The following is a 14287-nucleotide window of genomic DNA, read 5'->3' as shown; positions in this document are numbered from 1 at the left end:
ATGTTGTCCAAACTGCGAGCTGCCATTGCTGCCAACGCTACGCGGAGAAATCAAAATGGGCGCGACCAATAAATACTACTAGAGCTTCTAGTAAATACACGCCGCGCGGCGCGCGGCTACACTACACGGTCTCGCGCGAGTGCGCAGTGCGCATGCGTTCTCCAAAATCTATCCGTAATGTAACGTATCGCCGTATGAGGGAGCCATTAGCGAAGCAGACTCTCTGCTCTGCAGACTGCGAACGACGACTAGTTTAGGTCAGTTTAGGTTAAGCGACAAGCGACTCGGAACTCGGAGTAGCGTGGAGTGCCGTCGAAATAATTATCATTCGAGACCTTTTTCTTCACAGGAAATTTATTCGTTCTATTTATCGTAAATCTGCGTCCAGGGAGACGCTTGCGCACGTGTATAAAAAAGCATCCGACTAGCTTGCAAATATGGATGACAAACTTCGACAAATGGAAGATGAGATGAACAGGTACTTATGACGAGTAATCTTCGCGTCTCGGATTTTGTGAGGCATTACGAGATCTCATTCAAGCCTCGTTCGATTATTCGGCGTATTCCGAATATATTCCTGCATGCTATTTTGATATAATGTAACAAAGCACACGATACATGGAGAAAGTAAAATTAAAAATTTCATCGTTTCCAAAGTGTTTGCAGGGTTTAATTCGTTAAATGTAAACTTCAGATTTGAAGCTGAGATAGGAGGGCAGCTTGTGACGCCGATTGTAAGACCGGTGATCGGTGCAAACACGTACAATCAGGTCGCTAGGCAGTTGGAGCAACATGGACCTACCACGACGGTGGTCGCGGCGGCAGCGACATTAGCGTTTCCTCCGATGATCGGGTTTCCACCGCCGCCACCACCTCCGCCTCCTCCTCCGCCCCCGCCAATATTAATTCCTCAACAAGTAGCGCGACAAGGTAAGATCGATATGCTGTACTTTTTACAGTCTTACCCTTACACAAACGCGATACAATAGAGTTTACTTTATCAGTTTACACGTGACACGTGTTACAGGTACGGTCCCTATTACGACGTACTCCTCGCCCGCACAAATAAGTAATCCATACGTGTCAAATATGGTGGATCCATGTTTAAGCGCGACACCAAAAACGTACGATTCCGCATCAGCGCCAATGATCCATCCAGAGATCATCGAACAAATTATTAACACAAAGATCCCCGAAGACGAGGGCAAAAAGAAGCCAAAGGTTAAAGGTGTCAGTACAGCGGCTGAATTAGCTATCAGCCAAGGGAAAGCAAGCTCCATTATGGCTAACGCTAGCGCGGAGGAAAGTCACCCTAAGGGTAAAGGGAAGAAAAATAAGAAGATTATAAGGACGGCCGGTGGACAGACGTGGGAAGACCCTTCCTTGTTGGAATGGGACGAAGGTTGGTAACAACGATATGTTTGTTTAAAAGGTTTACGTAGGTCCTTCGTGTAAAAAATTTATAAATAATACTATTTATATATGTTGCGCAGATGATTTTAGGATATTTTGCGGGGATCTGGGGAACGACGTCACCGACGAAATGCTGGTGCGAGTATTCGGGAAGTATCCTAGTTTTCAAAGAGCGAAAGTGGTTAGAGATAAACGGACAAATAAAACCAAAGGCTTCGGATTTGTGTCCTTTAAAGACCCGCAAGATTTCATCAAGGCAATGAAGGAAATGAATGGTGAGCCAAATACATATTTATTCCTTTACGATGTTCTTTTCAATTATAATATAAATATTTTCTATAGTTTAAGAGTGCTAGCGTTTGCTTAACGCGCAATATATTTAAATAGAAAATATATTGCGCGTCTCTCTCACCGTATAATGATTGATGAAAAAAATACTGCACGAAGAATGAAGATGAAAACTACAATCTTGAATATTAGAATTAATTAATATTGCAACAAAAATTAACAATATTCTGCATTTGTTGGCTATTTCTCGTGCGAAGGTCAATCTCTCTCCCTTTTTTTCTCTCACTTTACGTCTCATTTTTCCTCACATATGATATTAATTACATTCTTCAATATTGTACGTCACCGCTGCTTGGTTTTATTTTCCAAAAGAACCCCAGCCGTACGATATAAACAGCTGTGGTATGGTCCAATATTGTTTTCTTGGTTGTACGGTGGATTGGCCGTTTCGCGAACCGATGCGCGAATTAGGATGTTCCGCGAACGACGTCGAACTCTCGGTCGTCGCACTCGATTCTTGTCGTTGAGACGCTATTGATATACATATACATCCGTACTCTATAAACGTGTTTAAAAAATTTGTCAACGTCACATTAAACACTTACCCGATGTTGTTCCAACAGCGTGATTCGATCGCGGACCATGCGGATTCATGTATAAAACTGAGAAAGGCATGCCTCCGGCACCCCAGCTACGAGACACGAATACATCTTTCTTCGTGATTTTCGTAGGCATCAGCTTGCTTGTTGGCAAAGAAGCTCGAATTTCCCGTCCCGGCTCCTCTGACACACCATCTTTCCATGATCTCAACGTAAATTCAGGTACCGGACTTGCAACGTGGCGCCGAGATTGCAATTGCAATCTGCCGAGTACAAGAAAATATTCACTGATCGATTATCTAATTCTAATATGATGTTGTTGAGACAATTGATTACCTCGCGACAAGTTCCTTTTTAGATGGAACTTCTCGCTTGGCTGATCTCTGATTGTCGATCGTTAAAAATATACAGTACATGTACATGCATTACGTGTGGCGACGCGTGCATGTTTGTACCTCGAGGTCGCGCCGTCTTCTTTCGGTATAATAATGTTGCCATCGTACATTTCCGATATCGGTAACCATCCCCAGCACTGTCCATCAGAGGAGCAAGCTGCCTTGATCGTAGGTGCAAAACCATTGCGATTCCAAGTGTCCTTCCCATCTAATAGTGGCGCCGCGTAACCGGTACGTGCCCACGATGTGTTCAATATCAATACTAGAAGCAGTCTGGAAACTGTTTCCATTCTAATCTCGTATTCGTAATATTTAAGCGTGTTGTCCGATTAATTTCCAATTATCGTCGCGTACGTCGCTGCATTAACCAAGTTTACGCAGCCTTGTTTCCTCTAAAGAAAAAAAATTAATGAACTGAGATACACTTGAATCTAATAAAAGACGTCGCATTATATATATATTTTTTTTTTAAATAAAATATCGCGCATTTATCAATCTTATGCGTGCAATTGAGTTTATAAAATTAATCGCGTGAGAATCCGACAAATAAATTTATATTCTACGCATTTGAGCCACACAGTTTGAAAGTAAAAAGCAACATTTGGTGAGTATTAAAATAGATGAATCTATTCGCATTTATTTACATGTATCTATTCATATGAGAATATTTTTTATTCGCTTTTGAAATGGATAATTTATTGTAGGCCGTTCGCTTTCTCTCTCTCTCTAGGTATTTTGTTTCCAACACTCGTGAAAAATGGATGACAAACACATCGTCGTCGTGGAACGCCCCCGTGAACGTTGGCACAGTTTTAGCGGTGTATCGTAACATCGCCCATATAGGAATTCGTTTCGAAGCGAATGTTTACGGATAGTACAGAAGTACGAACGCCAAGGAACGCGTTGAACGTGGAAAAAAGTCTTACTATCGTGCATCTCGCGCGCTCGACGCACACCAACGGGTGAGCGAAAGTTCGCAGACCCGTTTGTTACTTGGCGAACATTAATCATCGCCACAATGGTGATTTTGTCGACAGCGGGTATGCTGTTTACGTTCTTCTCTCCCACGAAATTTCTACAACGGCTGATACTATTTATATAACATTCCTTCTAATTTTAGCACCACGCTACGCGTATACACACACCGTCGCGCACACCCGTGCGACACGGCGTGACAACACAAGTTAAAGCCTATGGAGGAGAAAGATGTTATTCTTCCACGTTACGTCCAGGTGGAGTAAAAAAAGGTCGAGGGGTACCCCCCGACGCGCGGATGTGCGACCGGCATTTTCGTGACAGTAATGAGAATACGCGACCGTAACGACGTACACGAGGTACACGATGTCGTTCAATTTCGACGCTTTTCTTTTCCATCGCGATATCGCTCCAGCTCCTCACGTAGACGATTCTGACCGCGGTAACGCGGAACCGCTATGAAAATTCTATATCGACAACAAAGTTATATGGTAATTTTTCGTAAAATTCGATACGCGAAATTCGCAGAAGGACGTGCCAAATTGATATCGCGTTTTACAAGAATGTTTCTCGCGCTCCGTGCTATTTGTCTTTACAAATAGATTAAGAAAATTTTGATTTTTTTTTAGATTGGAAAGAGAACGTACCTTCGGAACCTGCTGTCGCTCGATCGTTCGTTCGTTCGTTCGATTTACGCTTCCACACTTTCTCTCGGTACACACTCTCTTGGAGCAAATACGGGGCGGTTTCGCGGCTCAAATACGGAACCGTACGGCCGTACGGTTCGCCGACTATTCGTTGGGGTGGATGCGACCAAGTGCGGTCGGGAGGCTGAGCGTTCCGCTACTCATTCAACAACCCCTACTTCCTACTACAAATTCTCATAATACCCCACTCTCTTTGGCGACAGCCAATCGAACATCTCGGGGGTAGACTGTACGATCCGACTATTCGCCGTCTCTTTTGTTTTTCTTTTATCTTTTTACTTATCGTTACTATTTCTACTACATCATCGTCGTCGGTCATCATTGTGATTTTTTTTGATTTTTTTTTTATCTTGGATGGCGTTCTCCAGCGGATAAGACGACGTACTTCAGAATGATTTTGATACGGGTCAGAGATACAGATATTTTCGCTATACCGAATTGATCATATGTGATTTACTTAAGTATCTGCCATATAAGCGCTGTTACGAGTAACATGAAGAATCAAGTTGCAATTTTTAGATACAATTTACAGTTATCTCGGATATTCCTTTAATAAACGCTAGTAATAGCCGTAACGAGTTATAACGAAGCGAATACTTGAACTTTACACGCGCGGTAATCGTGTTTATCCTGATAGGGGTGCGCATGGAATCGCGTGTGAGAACAGAATCACGAGCGAATCTGTTTCGAAGTACATTTAGCACAATTAAAAACGATTGGCTGATAATCAAATCCACGGGGTGGGGGGGGGGGTTGGTGGAAAAGACGTACAAAGCGTGCCTCGTACGTCGTCTACGTAGCTCGATTCTTTCAGATTGCGCCAATCATTAAAATATTTCGGACTTGATGGTGAGAGGCGATCGAACAAGCGTCCGAGGAACGTTATAAAATAGCGTTATTTATATTTATTTGGCAAGTTATTCGCTCAATCTTCGACGCCTTTCTGTAGTCGCGGACGAGCCGATACGTGGGATTCCGCGGAAAGATTTGTCGCGCAGCATAAAATGCGATGCGCCCCCCTCGTCGTGTAAGCGCTCGAGGTCTCTTGTAACATTCTAGAACATTGGCGAATGTCGCAGGTATAAAGCAGGTAATTGACATTAGTAAATTTCTTCGTCAATATCTTAAGGTTCTTTCTTGATTTTTGTTCAAGGTTTATATCACGTTACCGAGAGAAAAGGAAAGCAAAGGAAAAGAAAGAGAGAACTGAAGGGGAGAAAGAACCTAGCTGTGGCTAGATACGTTAGGCAGGAGAAAGAGAGAGTGAGAGAGAAAGAGAACGTCTAGCAAGTAGCAAGGAGTATCTCGCGAAACTAAACGGGCGCAACAAGTAGTTTGAACAAACGAGTGAGTAAACGCAAGCCCAGATTGAAGACTTGTCCGATCGCGTGCGCGTATACGTGATGTAATGTACTAATGTACGAGATGGAGTTTTGGATATGATGAACAATAGAACGGATATATGACTGCTTGAGGTACTCGCAGGGCCCGAAACTAATCGCTGGCCCGCAGTGCAACCTCGCAATACGTTGATCTAACTTACACAACTGATCCTACGTTCTCCTCTCGACTGCGAATGACGGCTTTTACTCAAACGAATCCTACCTTTGAGTGTCCGGTTTTCTTTGCTCGCGCAAACATTTTTTCCCCCGCTATATTTTAATCTCAATATTACAACTTGCAATGCCTGAATCAATTTGAAATTCGAAACAAAAAGAGTGACGAGATATTTCGCATCCTGGAATCCAGACGCAACATGTGCGGTAACGATTTTTCTGCCACGTGCAGCATGCAATTTTATCAGGAACGCGCGCGGACGTTATTAGGACGAAAGACAAATATAAATTTCATTGCTCGTGGATATTTACTCGCGTGATATCATATTCGGAATCCAACGAGCGATTTGGTTTAAAGCGTGATTAAATGAGGATTTCCGTTCATTCCCACGTCCAGTTCGTATAGAAGCCACAAAAGTAACGAAGAATTTGTCGCGTGGGCGATCGGGATCGGGATCGAGATCATTGAGATCGGGAGCGCGCGAGAGAGAACCAGAGAACGAGAGAACGAGGTTCGTGAGCCCGAGGTCGTGAGCCCCTTCGGACGTAACGCGTTCTCTTTGGCGGAATTTCTCATTGATGCCTGGTGCTATCCGAAAGGATATTTTTGGCCCCGCAAATATTATCTCGAACGCATCGCGATCTCGGGATTTCGATGCAACTGCAAGCACGACACGAGTTACCACGAGCTACGATCTGCTTTCTTTCACCACCGGTTTTGTAGCGTTCTCAGTCGCTTTAATGCTATTTGCATAAAGGAGACACGGAGTAGGTAGATACTGTAAAAATGTTATGTACGGTCAACAAGTAACTTTACACGGCGATCGACGACGGCGGAGGCGTTACAAGAGGGTTCCGTTTGCCTTTTTGCCTTTCCATTGGACGATTGGACCATAACTCCAAAATGCTTTCAGGTTTTTTGCCCTACGGGAAAAACGTTCGACGCGTTTTTCCTTTGTAATCGTCGAACCGTAACGTGAAACGAGAAAGGAAAAAAATGACAAGGAAACACGCGAATGAGTTCTGCGAAATGGAGTAACTTTGAGTGGATGTTAGAGTAGACTTTCATTCTTTATTCCTTGATTAGCTAAGAAGCGGATAAAGAAAAAGAAGAGAGAAGGATTATAGCTGCTTTATTCGGTTTTAATTATTTGAACTTTTCGTAATCTATTTGAATCTTTTACAAATCGCAGACTTTTGTCGACCATTTCGAATTTGATAGACTAGAAACGTCGTCTTAGAGAAGACGGATTTTAAAAAATTTCGGAGTAAGAAGGAACGAGAATGAGCGTATATTTTGTATTCCACGGGAAATCGATTTCTATCTTCATTTTTCTTTTCCTGGAATATTTACTTATATAGGTAAGCTTGGTGGGAAAACGTCGCGTCGCTTGTCACCTGTTGCCGCTAAGCCAATGAGCTCGAATTTCCGGTATCATCGTTGTTGCAAATAGCGCCGATTGCGAAAATAAAATTGTTGCTTGTCGGATATCTGTGTGTGATTTTCTTTATATATTATATATAAAAAGAAAAGATATGTATAAATACAGTGTGTTTGGTTTAGGTTTAGGTATATACACTCAGTTATTCTTTTAAATAATAGAGTTATAAAAATAAAATGTCTCAAACAAAGATTCATTTATTTAAGAAGATCTATATGACGATTTAATTGCTTGTTTGTTTCAGGCCGGTACGTAGGATCGCGTCCGATAAAACTTCGCAAGAGCTCCTGGAAACAAAGAAATCTGGAGTCTGTCCGCAAGAAGGAGAAGGAGAAGCAAGCGTTGATCGGTCTGCTCACCGGTCGATGACGAGATGAAATTCCTTTTATTATATTTAATTGTTCATCGACAAAGTTATAAATAATCGATAACCGCCTCGATAGTTCGGAACGTGTCGGACAAGTCACCGTGAATTACGGCGACGATATTCGGTTTCACCGTCGACTATTTTGCAAGAATATACGCCAATAAAATCACAATTACAAATTTGTTATATATCTTGGATTTTATTTCTTGATATATATTGTTCTTCTTGATACGAATCCTTGTCAGACTTGTTTTCCTTTAAGATAGATGACAGTCTTGTGCCGAAATACCGAATCTTTTTATACACGAGTTATACGTGCACGCACGTTAGATATCGTGCAATCGATAAAGGACAATCAGCGGAATGTATAAGATCGATTGGTGCGTAAACAATCGAGATTTCGACTGATTAAATCACGTGAGACGAGCGACAAGATTCAACGAAAAATAGAATGGAAAAATCGTTAACAAGCCCGAATCCGGATGAACGCGGAGAGCTGGAAACTGATCCACTCGGGGTAGGCAATTAAGCAAAATTATTGTATTGATTCTCTCTTTCTCTCTTTATTTAAGACTTGTAGGAATAAATTGCGGCTTCCAACAGCCGTACGCTAATTTCTTCAATACGTTAAAACGTCATTGGGTATAGTGTCGTCGTTCGCACTCACCGTCCGCAGGTCTACGAAGGTGAGAGAAATGAGAATGGCGAGAGACACGGCGACGGAAAGACCTTGCTACCAAACGGCGACGTGTACGTCGGTCAATATTGTAACGGGCTCAGACATGGTAAAGGTATCTACGTTTTCAAAAACGGTGCCCGATATAACGGTGATTGGAGAGACGGACAGAAATACGGCCAAGGGATCTTTTGGTACCCTGACGGAACGCGATACGAAGGTACGGAAGAATGTACAAAAATAGGATCCGAATCAGATTCGAGAGGAAATCACCGCGTAGGCACGTGGGCACGTTGACACGTCCATATGTATATTCATACAATTATTTTTATGTCGCACGTCAGAAATTTTAGAGAAGCTAAGAGCATGCCAGGAATTCGAGAGAGGTGGGTGCGCGGCGCGCGCTCGGCCCGCGACCGATCCGCGAGATCTTCGCTAAGATATCGACGTCGATGGCATTTGACTTTGATCGACTCTCGGCAATGATCGTCCGTTATATAGCTGAAATTAATCTGCTTAGGGGAATGGAAACGCGACGCGAAACACGGCTTTGGAGCTTATCATTACGCGACGAATGACGTCTACGAAGGCTCGTGGAAGGAGGACCTTCGCCATGGTATGGGAACGTATCTGTACGCTGATACAGGAACGACATTTATGGGTACGTGGATGGAAGACCGCATGGAAGGACCCGGACAGCTCATTCACGCGCGTTGCCGTTTCCATGGTTTCTGGAAGCTGAACTTGGTACGAAATCCGGAAACGGGAAAGTACGCGCGATGCGCATTAATTGTCTGGATATCTCCAGATCACAAATCTCAAATAGAACGAAAGAAGCCTAGATCAAACAAGTATATACATCTATATAATTAATAGAGATATCGTATGATGTAGCCGTACGGACGTGGTTGCTTCACCTTTGACAACCTATGCATGCAGCACGGTCATTATGTACACGTGAGAGATCCCACGTTTGATGGTTCGACTTGGACGGTTGCGGAAGTAAAAAATTCTCTCGTCTCTCTCTCTCTCTCTCTTTTTTATACCATTTTATTCCATCTTCAGCGAACTGTCTTCCACCAGAGAATCATCTTTGTTCGCCTTACCGTATATATATATATTGCCAAAAATAGGCAAATGTAAGCGGAAATTACAATCTTAACGAAATTATAATAATGCAGGAGAACGATGATGACAAAAGTCAGTTGAAGAAAGAACGGTCCCCGAGCAGGATGGGTGTTCGGCCGATGTGGCGCGCGCGTTGTATCACGCCTTACAACCCAGAGTTATTGCCGCCGGAAGCAATGCCCCTGCGAGAGGAAGTAATCAGAATTATAATCACGATCGTCATCGTCACTTATATTCGATAACTCACGTCGTTTCAAGTATCGCATCATACTTGTCGTTCAAGCGACCTGTTTTAATACGCGATGCTGATGTCGATTCTCCGGATAACCGTCAAGTAATCGCGGGCGAAGACGAATTTTAGAGCTCGCGGCCTGACACATGGCTACATTTGTCTCATTCTGCGCGGATAGGCGACATTCAAAAAAACGGATTAATATTGAAGAGCGCGGAATAACCGGGAGTTTGCAATCTATATCCGGTTATCTTTCTCTGGGGGGGAGGGTAGCATTTCCTTATAATACGTTGACTGCGTCATCGGAAGCGGAAACAGATTCTTCCGGTAAAATGAATTTTAATCGACCGCTTTGTACTAACGAGGACTAGCGAGTATCCGGTCGCTATTTCTAGCGCGTCGCCAGACTGCGGGTTTCCGTAGTCATTAATAGAATTACGATATCCGGGCAGGATAGAGTAGCCGTCTTTCTTTTCAAACCGTGTTTACGTCTCGTTGCCCTGACACGTATCACCGGTATCCGGCGGGATTAAAACCATAACGTATAATGCATATCCCGAAACGTTTCAACCTGACACGACGTCGCGTTCGCGTAGGTGTCAACGGAACCCTCAATCAGCAAGGGCGAGGATGACGTTTGGCCGAAGACCGAGGAGTACTCGGATTCGCCGGAGGAGGACTATCGCCAAGAACGCTACGACGAGAGAGAAGCATCGTCTCGTCGCGACAGTCCTTAAATTGTAATAAAATTAATGAAAATTGCTAATTCTCAAGCTGTCGGTCAATCGATTTGCGAGCGCGTCGTAACGTACCGTATACATTCCTCGCATTATTATATACGATATGTTAACTTTTTGCATAGGTGATGCGAAACGGAATAAAAAGAGCGTGCTTTTAAGCGCTTTATTTAGGAAATTATAACAACGACGGTGTGTACATGTGTACGCCATGCAAAACGTAGGAATGCTATTACATCGTCGGAACGTAGTCTCGTGTTTATATTGTAATAATATAATAAATGCAAGATACCGTGTTCGCGCACGGTTGACAATGCTATATATATGTATACTCAAGTCATACTGACATATATATATATATATATATATATATATATATACTTATTTATATGTGTATGTATATACTCAATTATATATATATATACTTGAGTACATGCATATTCGAGTCATACATTATTTACAATCAATCTCGAGTTGGTGCAGTGTCGAATGCTGCGACGTTAATGTATACATATACATATGTGTGTGTGTGTGTGTGTGTGTGTGTGTGTCTGCTGTGTGTACATATATATATCGCGATGGAATTATATACATATTTTTTCAACATGTTAAATGGAAAATTGAAAGCGCAAGCTCGGTTATTGTTAATCGTTACGCAACACAAGCACGTTCATGAGGCGCGCCACTGCGACACAGGCACACGGCACACGTATACTCTGTGCCTGCGTCTACGTTTATATGGCTACGTCTACGTCTACGCCTAAGCTTACGCCTAGTTTTATGCCGAGGATACGTACGTTTCCAAAACATAAGGACTGAGGGAGGAAGACTAAACTTCAGTCGGGAAAAATTGACAGAGTTGAACGAATGTGGAAGGAACAGTAGTATTAAGTTATGTACAGCGATATTTCGTAATACATCTGATAATAACATATCATTTAATCGAATCACAACGTCGTCATGACGTCATATTACACGACTCGACGGAGCGTGCTGATTTTTCGGGGATAGCAAGCTCCAGCAATGCTGGCGAATACCGTCATTTTTTAAGTTGTCAGCTTTTAAGGTAAAGACACGTTTCAAAGGGGCATACGCGCATCTAATTGATCGCTTCGCGCGACTTTATCTTTGTAAGAAAACGAATCGTGTCAAGTCGTGTGACATGAGAGTCAAATATAGATCTATAGAGACGTAAAAGGACGGAGAAGAGGGCGAATAAACAGATAAAATTGTCGCGTAAGAGATCGCAGTCTTTCAACATCAAGTTACGAGTCACGAGTAAACGGAGTGCGTACTACAGTCGAATCCATAAAGTTCACAAAGTGCTTAACACAGATTAAAAAGTGTTAGCGAGAGAACGATGCAACGACTAACGTTTATATAGTAGAATTATGTTAGACCGTCGTAGCAAAGCGTTATCAACGCTGTTGTGCTAAGCGTAGGGCGGTTGGATCGAGTTTATAGAATCCGTGACGCGCTGACGCTTTAGCGCGAGCAACATCGCGATAGCAAAATACTTTGGTCCGCGACTTGGCGTCCACTTGGCACAAGATAAAAAAAATTCGCGAATAACGCGACGCGATACGCGATACGCACAGCCCTTGATCCGGCCGAAGCGACTCTGCTCTTTCTCTGGCCTCTCGTCTCGGCTCTTTCGTCGAGAGGCTTGTCAAGAGAGACGCGCAACTGAACTGTATTGATTTCCGATGTATTTACGGCATCGGAAATCTCGCGACAAAGTCGACGCGTCGATCAACTACCGCGCTCGTTCGCGCATCGTTGCAAACGTTGCGCGACCGCAAGTTAGAAGTCATTTACACGATCTCGCTCGATGTCGCGCGCGGACGCGTCCGCGCGAGTATATCTGGTGTGCGTTTAACGTGCCAACGATTTTCTTCGAAATAGTCGTTTAAGCATCTCAGGTACGTAAACGTGGACGAAATTTTTGCGCGCTCTATATAAATGAGATTTCTCTTTCTCCTATACGGTACGTATCCGCGTATTCGGATCTACGTACAAGTTGGAGCTTTCAGTATTTCAACCTCCGATCGTCGATGTCTCGATAGGTTTATACAAGAACGAGGCGCGTAGATAACAAGGATTTCTCCTCATTCGATAAATACCGTCCTGACTACGTCGGAACTACGGCGGAACATCCTAGATGCGCGCCATTGTCATTTCGGAGGCGCGGACACGAAGCGGCTGAACAACGCTATTTCACATCAAGTCCGACGGTGGTCTCTGAAACGCAATGCTAGCTACGGAGATGCTGCACAGACCGGCAGTTATAATACCCATGCATACGTAGACCGACGTAATCAGCCAAAAGGCGAATAAATATAGCGTCTTATTGCAATACTTTCCCAACGCTGGATCATAGTTTGGCTCGTATTCCTTGTATACCCACATAGAACCTGTAACACGAAGACAGATTTGTAACGTAACGCTGTCCCAAACAGACGTTATTGTCGATTGACACAACGTGACAGAAATAACCGAAATAACTACCAATAATGAACCATCCCAGCATAAAACAATTGATCAGAGTCTGCGTAGGCGATTGTCTGATCCTTTCTTCGTCTCTTTCCTCTTGGCGTTGCCGCACTCTGGCTGACAAAGTTAACAATTGCTTAAATACTCCGAATCCACCGCCTACCAACAAGTATACGGGAATGTATTCACCCTGTGGACAATCGTAAAGATACAGTCCACCGATCACCATCATGCAAATTGGTACCACTATCGTCACTCCGAGAATGATGGTACACCCGACTGGAAAATGCCGATTTCACATTTTACACCCAGCTATTGAAACATTTCTGAGAGACAAGTATTTCACTTTCGCCTACCACCAACGACGAGAGACGCACTTACTTGTGCCTAGGAGCAGGACTACGATATTCTTTAAGAAATCGAATATGCCTTTGGATATTTTACGGGCTTCTCTCATACGACCGAACAGGGAATCGTAGGACGGCGGCGGTGCTGAAAACAGTGCGGGAAGGTAGTAGCGAAGTAGCGTATTCTCGACCTATGGACCTATATGGACACACGAGCATACGAGTAAGATCCAAGACGTACCATTAGGATCTATCGCCTCTTCGTACGAGGGCGGCGCGCCACGCTCGTTGGTCAACGTGGAGGGATGGCCTAGGGGTAAGTTGATGTTGCGGTAGGACGGCGGCGGGGTGCAGCAGGTCGACGTTATCCGCGTGCTCGTGCTCGTGCTCGCGCCAGGATTCACGCTCTCCACCGTCGCCGCGGGGGCACTCGTGCCCCGAGTTATCGAGCTCAGAGGCATCTCTTCCCTTACGGTACCGGCTGCCGTCCTGTTCCAGTACGTAAGGCCCGCGTTACCAGACTGAGAGACCACTGAGATCCGAGGACACCGGTCCGAGTTGCCCGTCGCTGTTTACATTGCCGAACGCTGGCCCTTGTATAACCTAAAATCGTCGAGAGGTTGTTGCTCCTCCTCGCCTCCTCCCGCCGAGGGGAAGCTCGATCCTCGATCCACGAGCTTTCGTTCTCTCGTCGATCCGAGCGGGGATCGTGGCTCACATTTACGAGTCGAGAAGGAAACGACGAGTTTCCGGGAGCGTTCCAAGTTCCAGGAAGAAACCCCGAGGCCGAGGCCAGCAGGCAGCGCGTAGCGTGTCGCGCTATCGCTTCGCGAGTCTTCGTTAATCTCCGTTGCCGTTGCCGTTCTCCTATTTTCCGTATCCCGCGATTCCCGCGAATCCCGCGGCGGGCGGCGCGGCGTCAGCTGTCAGCT

At 44.3% G+C, this 14287-nt stretch overlaps 4 protein-coding genes across 10 annotated transcripts; 2 read left to right on the top strand and 2 right to left on the bottom strand.

Annotated features, from left to right (window-relative positions):
- The first annotated feature begins 132 nt into the window (after positions 1-132).
- LOC143907987 (uncharacterized) lies at positions 133-7930 on the top strand. 5 transcript variants are annotated; one of them, XR_013260017.1, is made up of 7 exons: positions 133-257; positions 350-478; positions 695-930; positions 1028-1402; positions 1494-1688; positions 5531-5724; positions 7620-7930. XR_013260017.1 is itself a non-coding variant. In XM_077425168.1 (5 exons), the coding sequence occupies exons 1-5, from the start codon at positions 438-440 to the stop codon at positions 7742-7744; spliced, it is 972 nt and encodes a 323-aa protein (XP_077281294.1). In that variant the 5' UTR covers positions 264-437; the 3' UTR covers positions 7745-7930. The 5 variants fall into 5 exon arrangements, 1 of the variants encoding a protein (XP_077281294.1); XR_013260019.1 differs by lacking the exons at positions 133-257; positions 5531-5724; positions 7620-7930 and adding exons at positions 3426-3735; positions 3816-4029; positions 4300-4436 and having other exon boundaries at positions 264-478; XR_013260018.1 differs by lacking the exons at positions 133-257; positions 5531-5724; positions 7620-7930 and adding exons at positions 3426-3735; positions 3816-4161; positions 4300-4436 and having other exon boundaries at positions 264-478.
- LOC143907990 (uncharacterized) lies at positions 1687-4460 on the bottom strand. 2 transcript variants are annotated; one of them, XM_077425173.1, is made up of 4 exons: positions 4318-4460; positions 2756-3087; positions 2307-2563; positions 1687-2232 (listed from the first exon to the last, which is right to left on the bottom strand). In XM_077425173.1, exons 2-4 carry the CDS (start codon positions 2983-2985, stop codon positions 2060-2062), a joined length of 660 nt encoding a protein of 219 aa, XP_077281299.1. In that variant the 5' UTR covers positions 2986-3087; positions 4318-4460; the 3' UTR covers positions 1687-2059. The 2 variants fall into 2 exon arrangements, with proteins under 2 accessions (XP_077281299.1, XP_077281300.1); XM_077425174.1 differs by lacking the exon at positions 4318-4460 and adding an exon at positions 3622-3639.
- A 126-nt stretch (positions 7931-8056) lies between the features above and the next one.
- Positions 8057-10535, top strand: LOC143907988 (radial spoke head 1 homolog). 2 transcript variants are annotated; one of them, XM_077425171.1, is made up of 4 exons: positions 8057-8259; positions 8419-8638; positions 8939-9165; positions 9600-10535. In XM_077425171.1, exons 1-4 carry the CDS (start codon positions 8194-8196, stop codon positions 9786-9788), a joined length of 702 nt encoding a protein of 233 aa, XP_077281297.1. In that variant the 5' UTR covers positions 8057-8193; the 3' UTR covers positions 9789-10535. The 2 variants fall into 2 exon arrangements, with proteins under 2 accessions (XP_077281297.1, XP_077281296.1); XM_077425170.1 differs by having other exon boundaries at positions 9313-9697.
- Positions 10536-10667: 132 nt separating this feature from the next.
- On the bottom strand, positions 10668-14216 carry LOC143907989 (uncharacterized). The gene is made up of 4 exons (XM_077425172.1): positions 13597-14216; positions 13390-13500; positions 13024-13287; positions 10668-12929 (listed from the first exon to the last, which is right to left on the bottom strand). Exons 1-4 carry the CDS (start codon positions 13814-13816, stop codon positions 12733-12735), a joined length of 792 nt encoding a protein of 263 aa, XP_077281298.1. The 5' UTR covers positions 13817-14216; the 3' UTR covers positions 10668-12732.
- Positions 14217-14287: the final 71 nt, after the last annotated feature.

Source organism: Temnothorax americanus, unplaced genomic scaffold (genome assembly GCF_048541705.1).
Source record: "Temnothorax americanus isolate GAGA-0224 unplaced genomic scaffold, ASM4854170v1 Scaffold9, whole genome shotgun sequence".
Taxonomy (NCBI): domain Eukaryota; kingdom Metazoa; phylum Arthropoda; class Insecta; order Hymenoptera; family Formicidae; genus Temnothorax; species Temnothorax americanus.
Note: the sequence above shows the minus strand (reverse complement) of the source record. Positions and strands in the feature narration are given on the sequence as shown.

What these genes read in the sequence shown, in the direction of transcription:
- LOC143907987 (XM_077425168.1), top strand. Translation starts at nt 438, where the DNA reads ATGGATGACAAACTTCGACAAATGGAAGATGAGATGAACAG. An exon ending in ATGGAAGATGAGATGAACAG is followed by an intron (nt 479 to 694) that starts GTACTTATGACG and finishes TGTAAACTTCAG; the next exon opens with ATTTGAAGCTGAGATAGGAG. An exon ending in GGCAATGAAGGAAATGAATG is followed by an intron (nt 1,689 to 7,619) that starts GTGAGCCAAATA and finishes TGTTTGTTTCAG; the next exon opens with GCCGGTACGTAGGATCGCGT.
- LOC143907988 (XM_077425170.1), top strand. Translation starts at nt 8,194, where the DNA reads ATGGAAAAATCGTTAACAAGCCCGAATCCGGATGAACGCGGAGAGCTG. An exon ending in TGGAAACTGATCCACTCGGG is followed by an intron (nt 8,260 to 8,418) that starts GTAGGCAATTAA and finishes CACCGTCCGCAG; the next exon opens with GTCTACGAAGGTGAGAGAAA. An exon ending in GTTTCTGGAAGCTGAACTTG is followed by an intron (nt 9,166 to 9,312) that starts GTACGAAATCCG and finishes CGTATGATGTAG; the next exon opens with CCGTACGGACGTGGTTGCTT.
- LOC143907989 (XM_077425172.1), bottom strand. Translation starts at nt 13,816, where the DNA reads ATGCCTCTGAGCTCGATAACTCGGGGCACGAGTGCCCCCGCGGCGACG. An exon ending in AGAGGCGATAGATCCTAATG is followed by an intron (nt 13,501 to 13,596) that starts GTACGTCTTGGA and finishes CACTGTTTTCAG; the next exon opens with CACCGCCGCCGTCCTACGAT. An exon ending in GCTGGGATGGTTCATTATTG is followed by an intron (nt 12,930 to 13,023) that starts GTAGTTATTTCG and finishes TTCGTGTTACAG; the next exon opens with GTTCTATGTGGGTATACAAG.
- LOC143907990 (XM_077425173.1), bottom strand. Translation starts at nt 2,985, where the DNA reads ATGGAAACAGTTTCCAGACTGCTTCTAGTATTGATATTGAACACATCG. An exon ending in GAAGACGGCGCGACCTCGAG is followed by an intron (nt 2,564 to 2,755) that starts GTACAAACATGC and finishes TGTACTCGGCAG; the next exon opens with ATTGCAATTGCAATCTCGGC. An exon ending in CGCTGTTGGAACAACATCGG is followed by an intron (nt 2,233 to 2,306) that starts GTAAGTGTTTAA and finishes GTATATCAATAG; the next exon opens with CGTCTCAACGACAAGAATCG.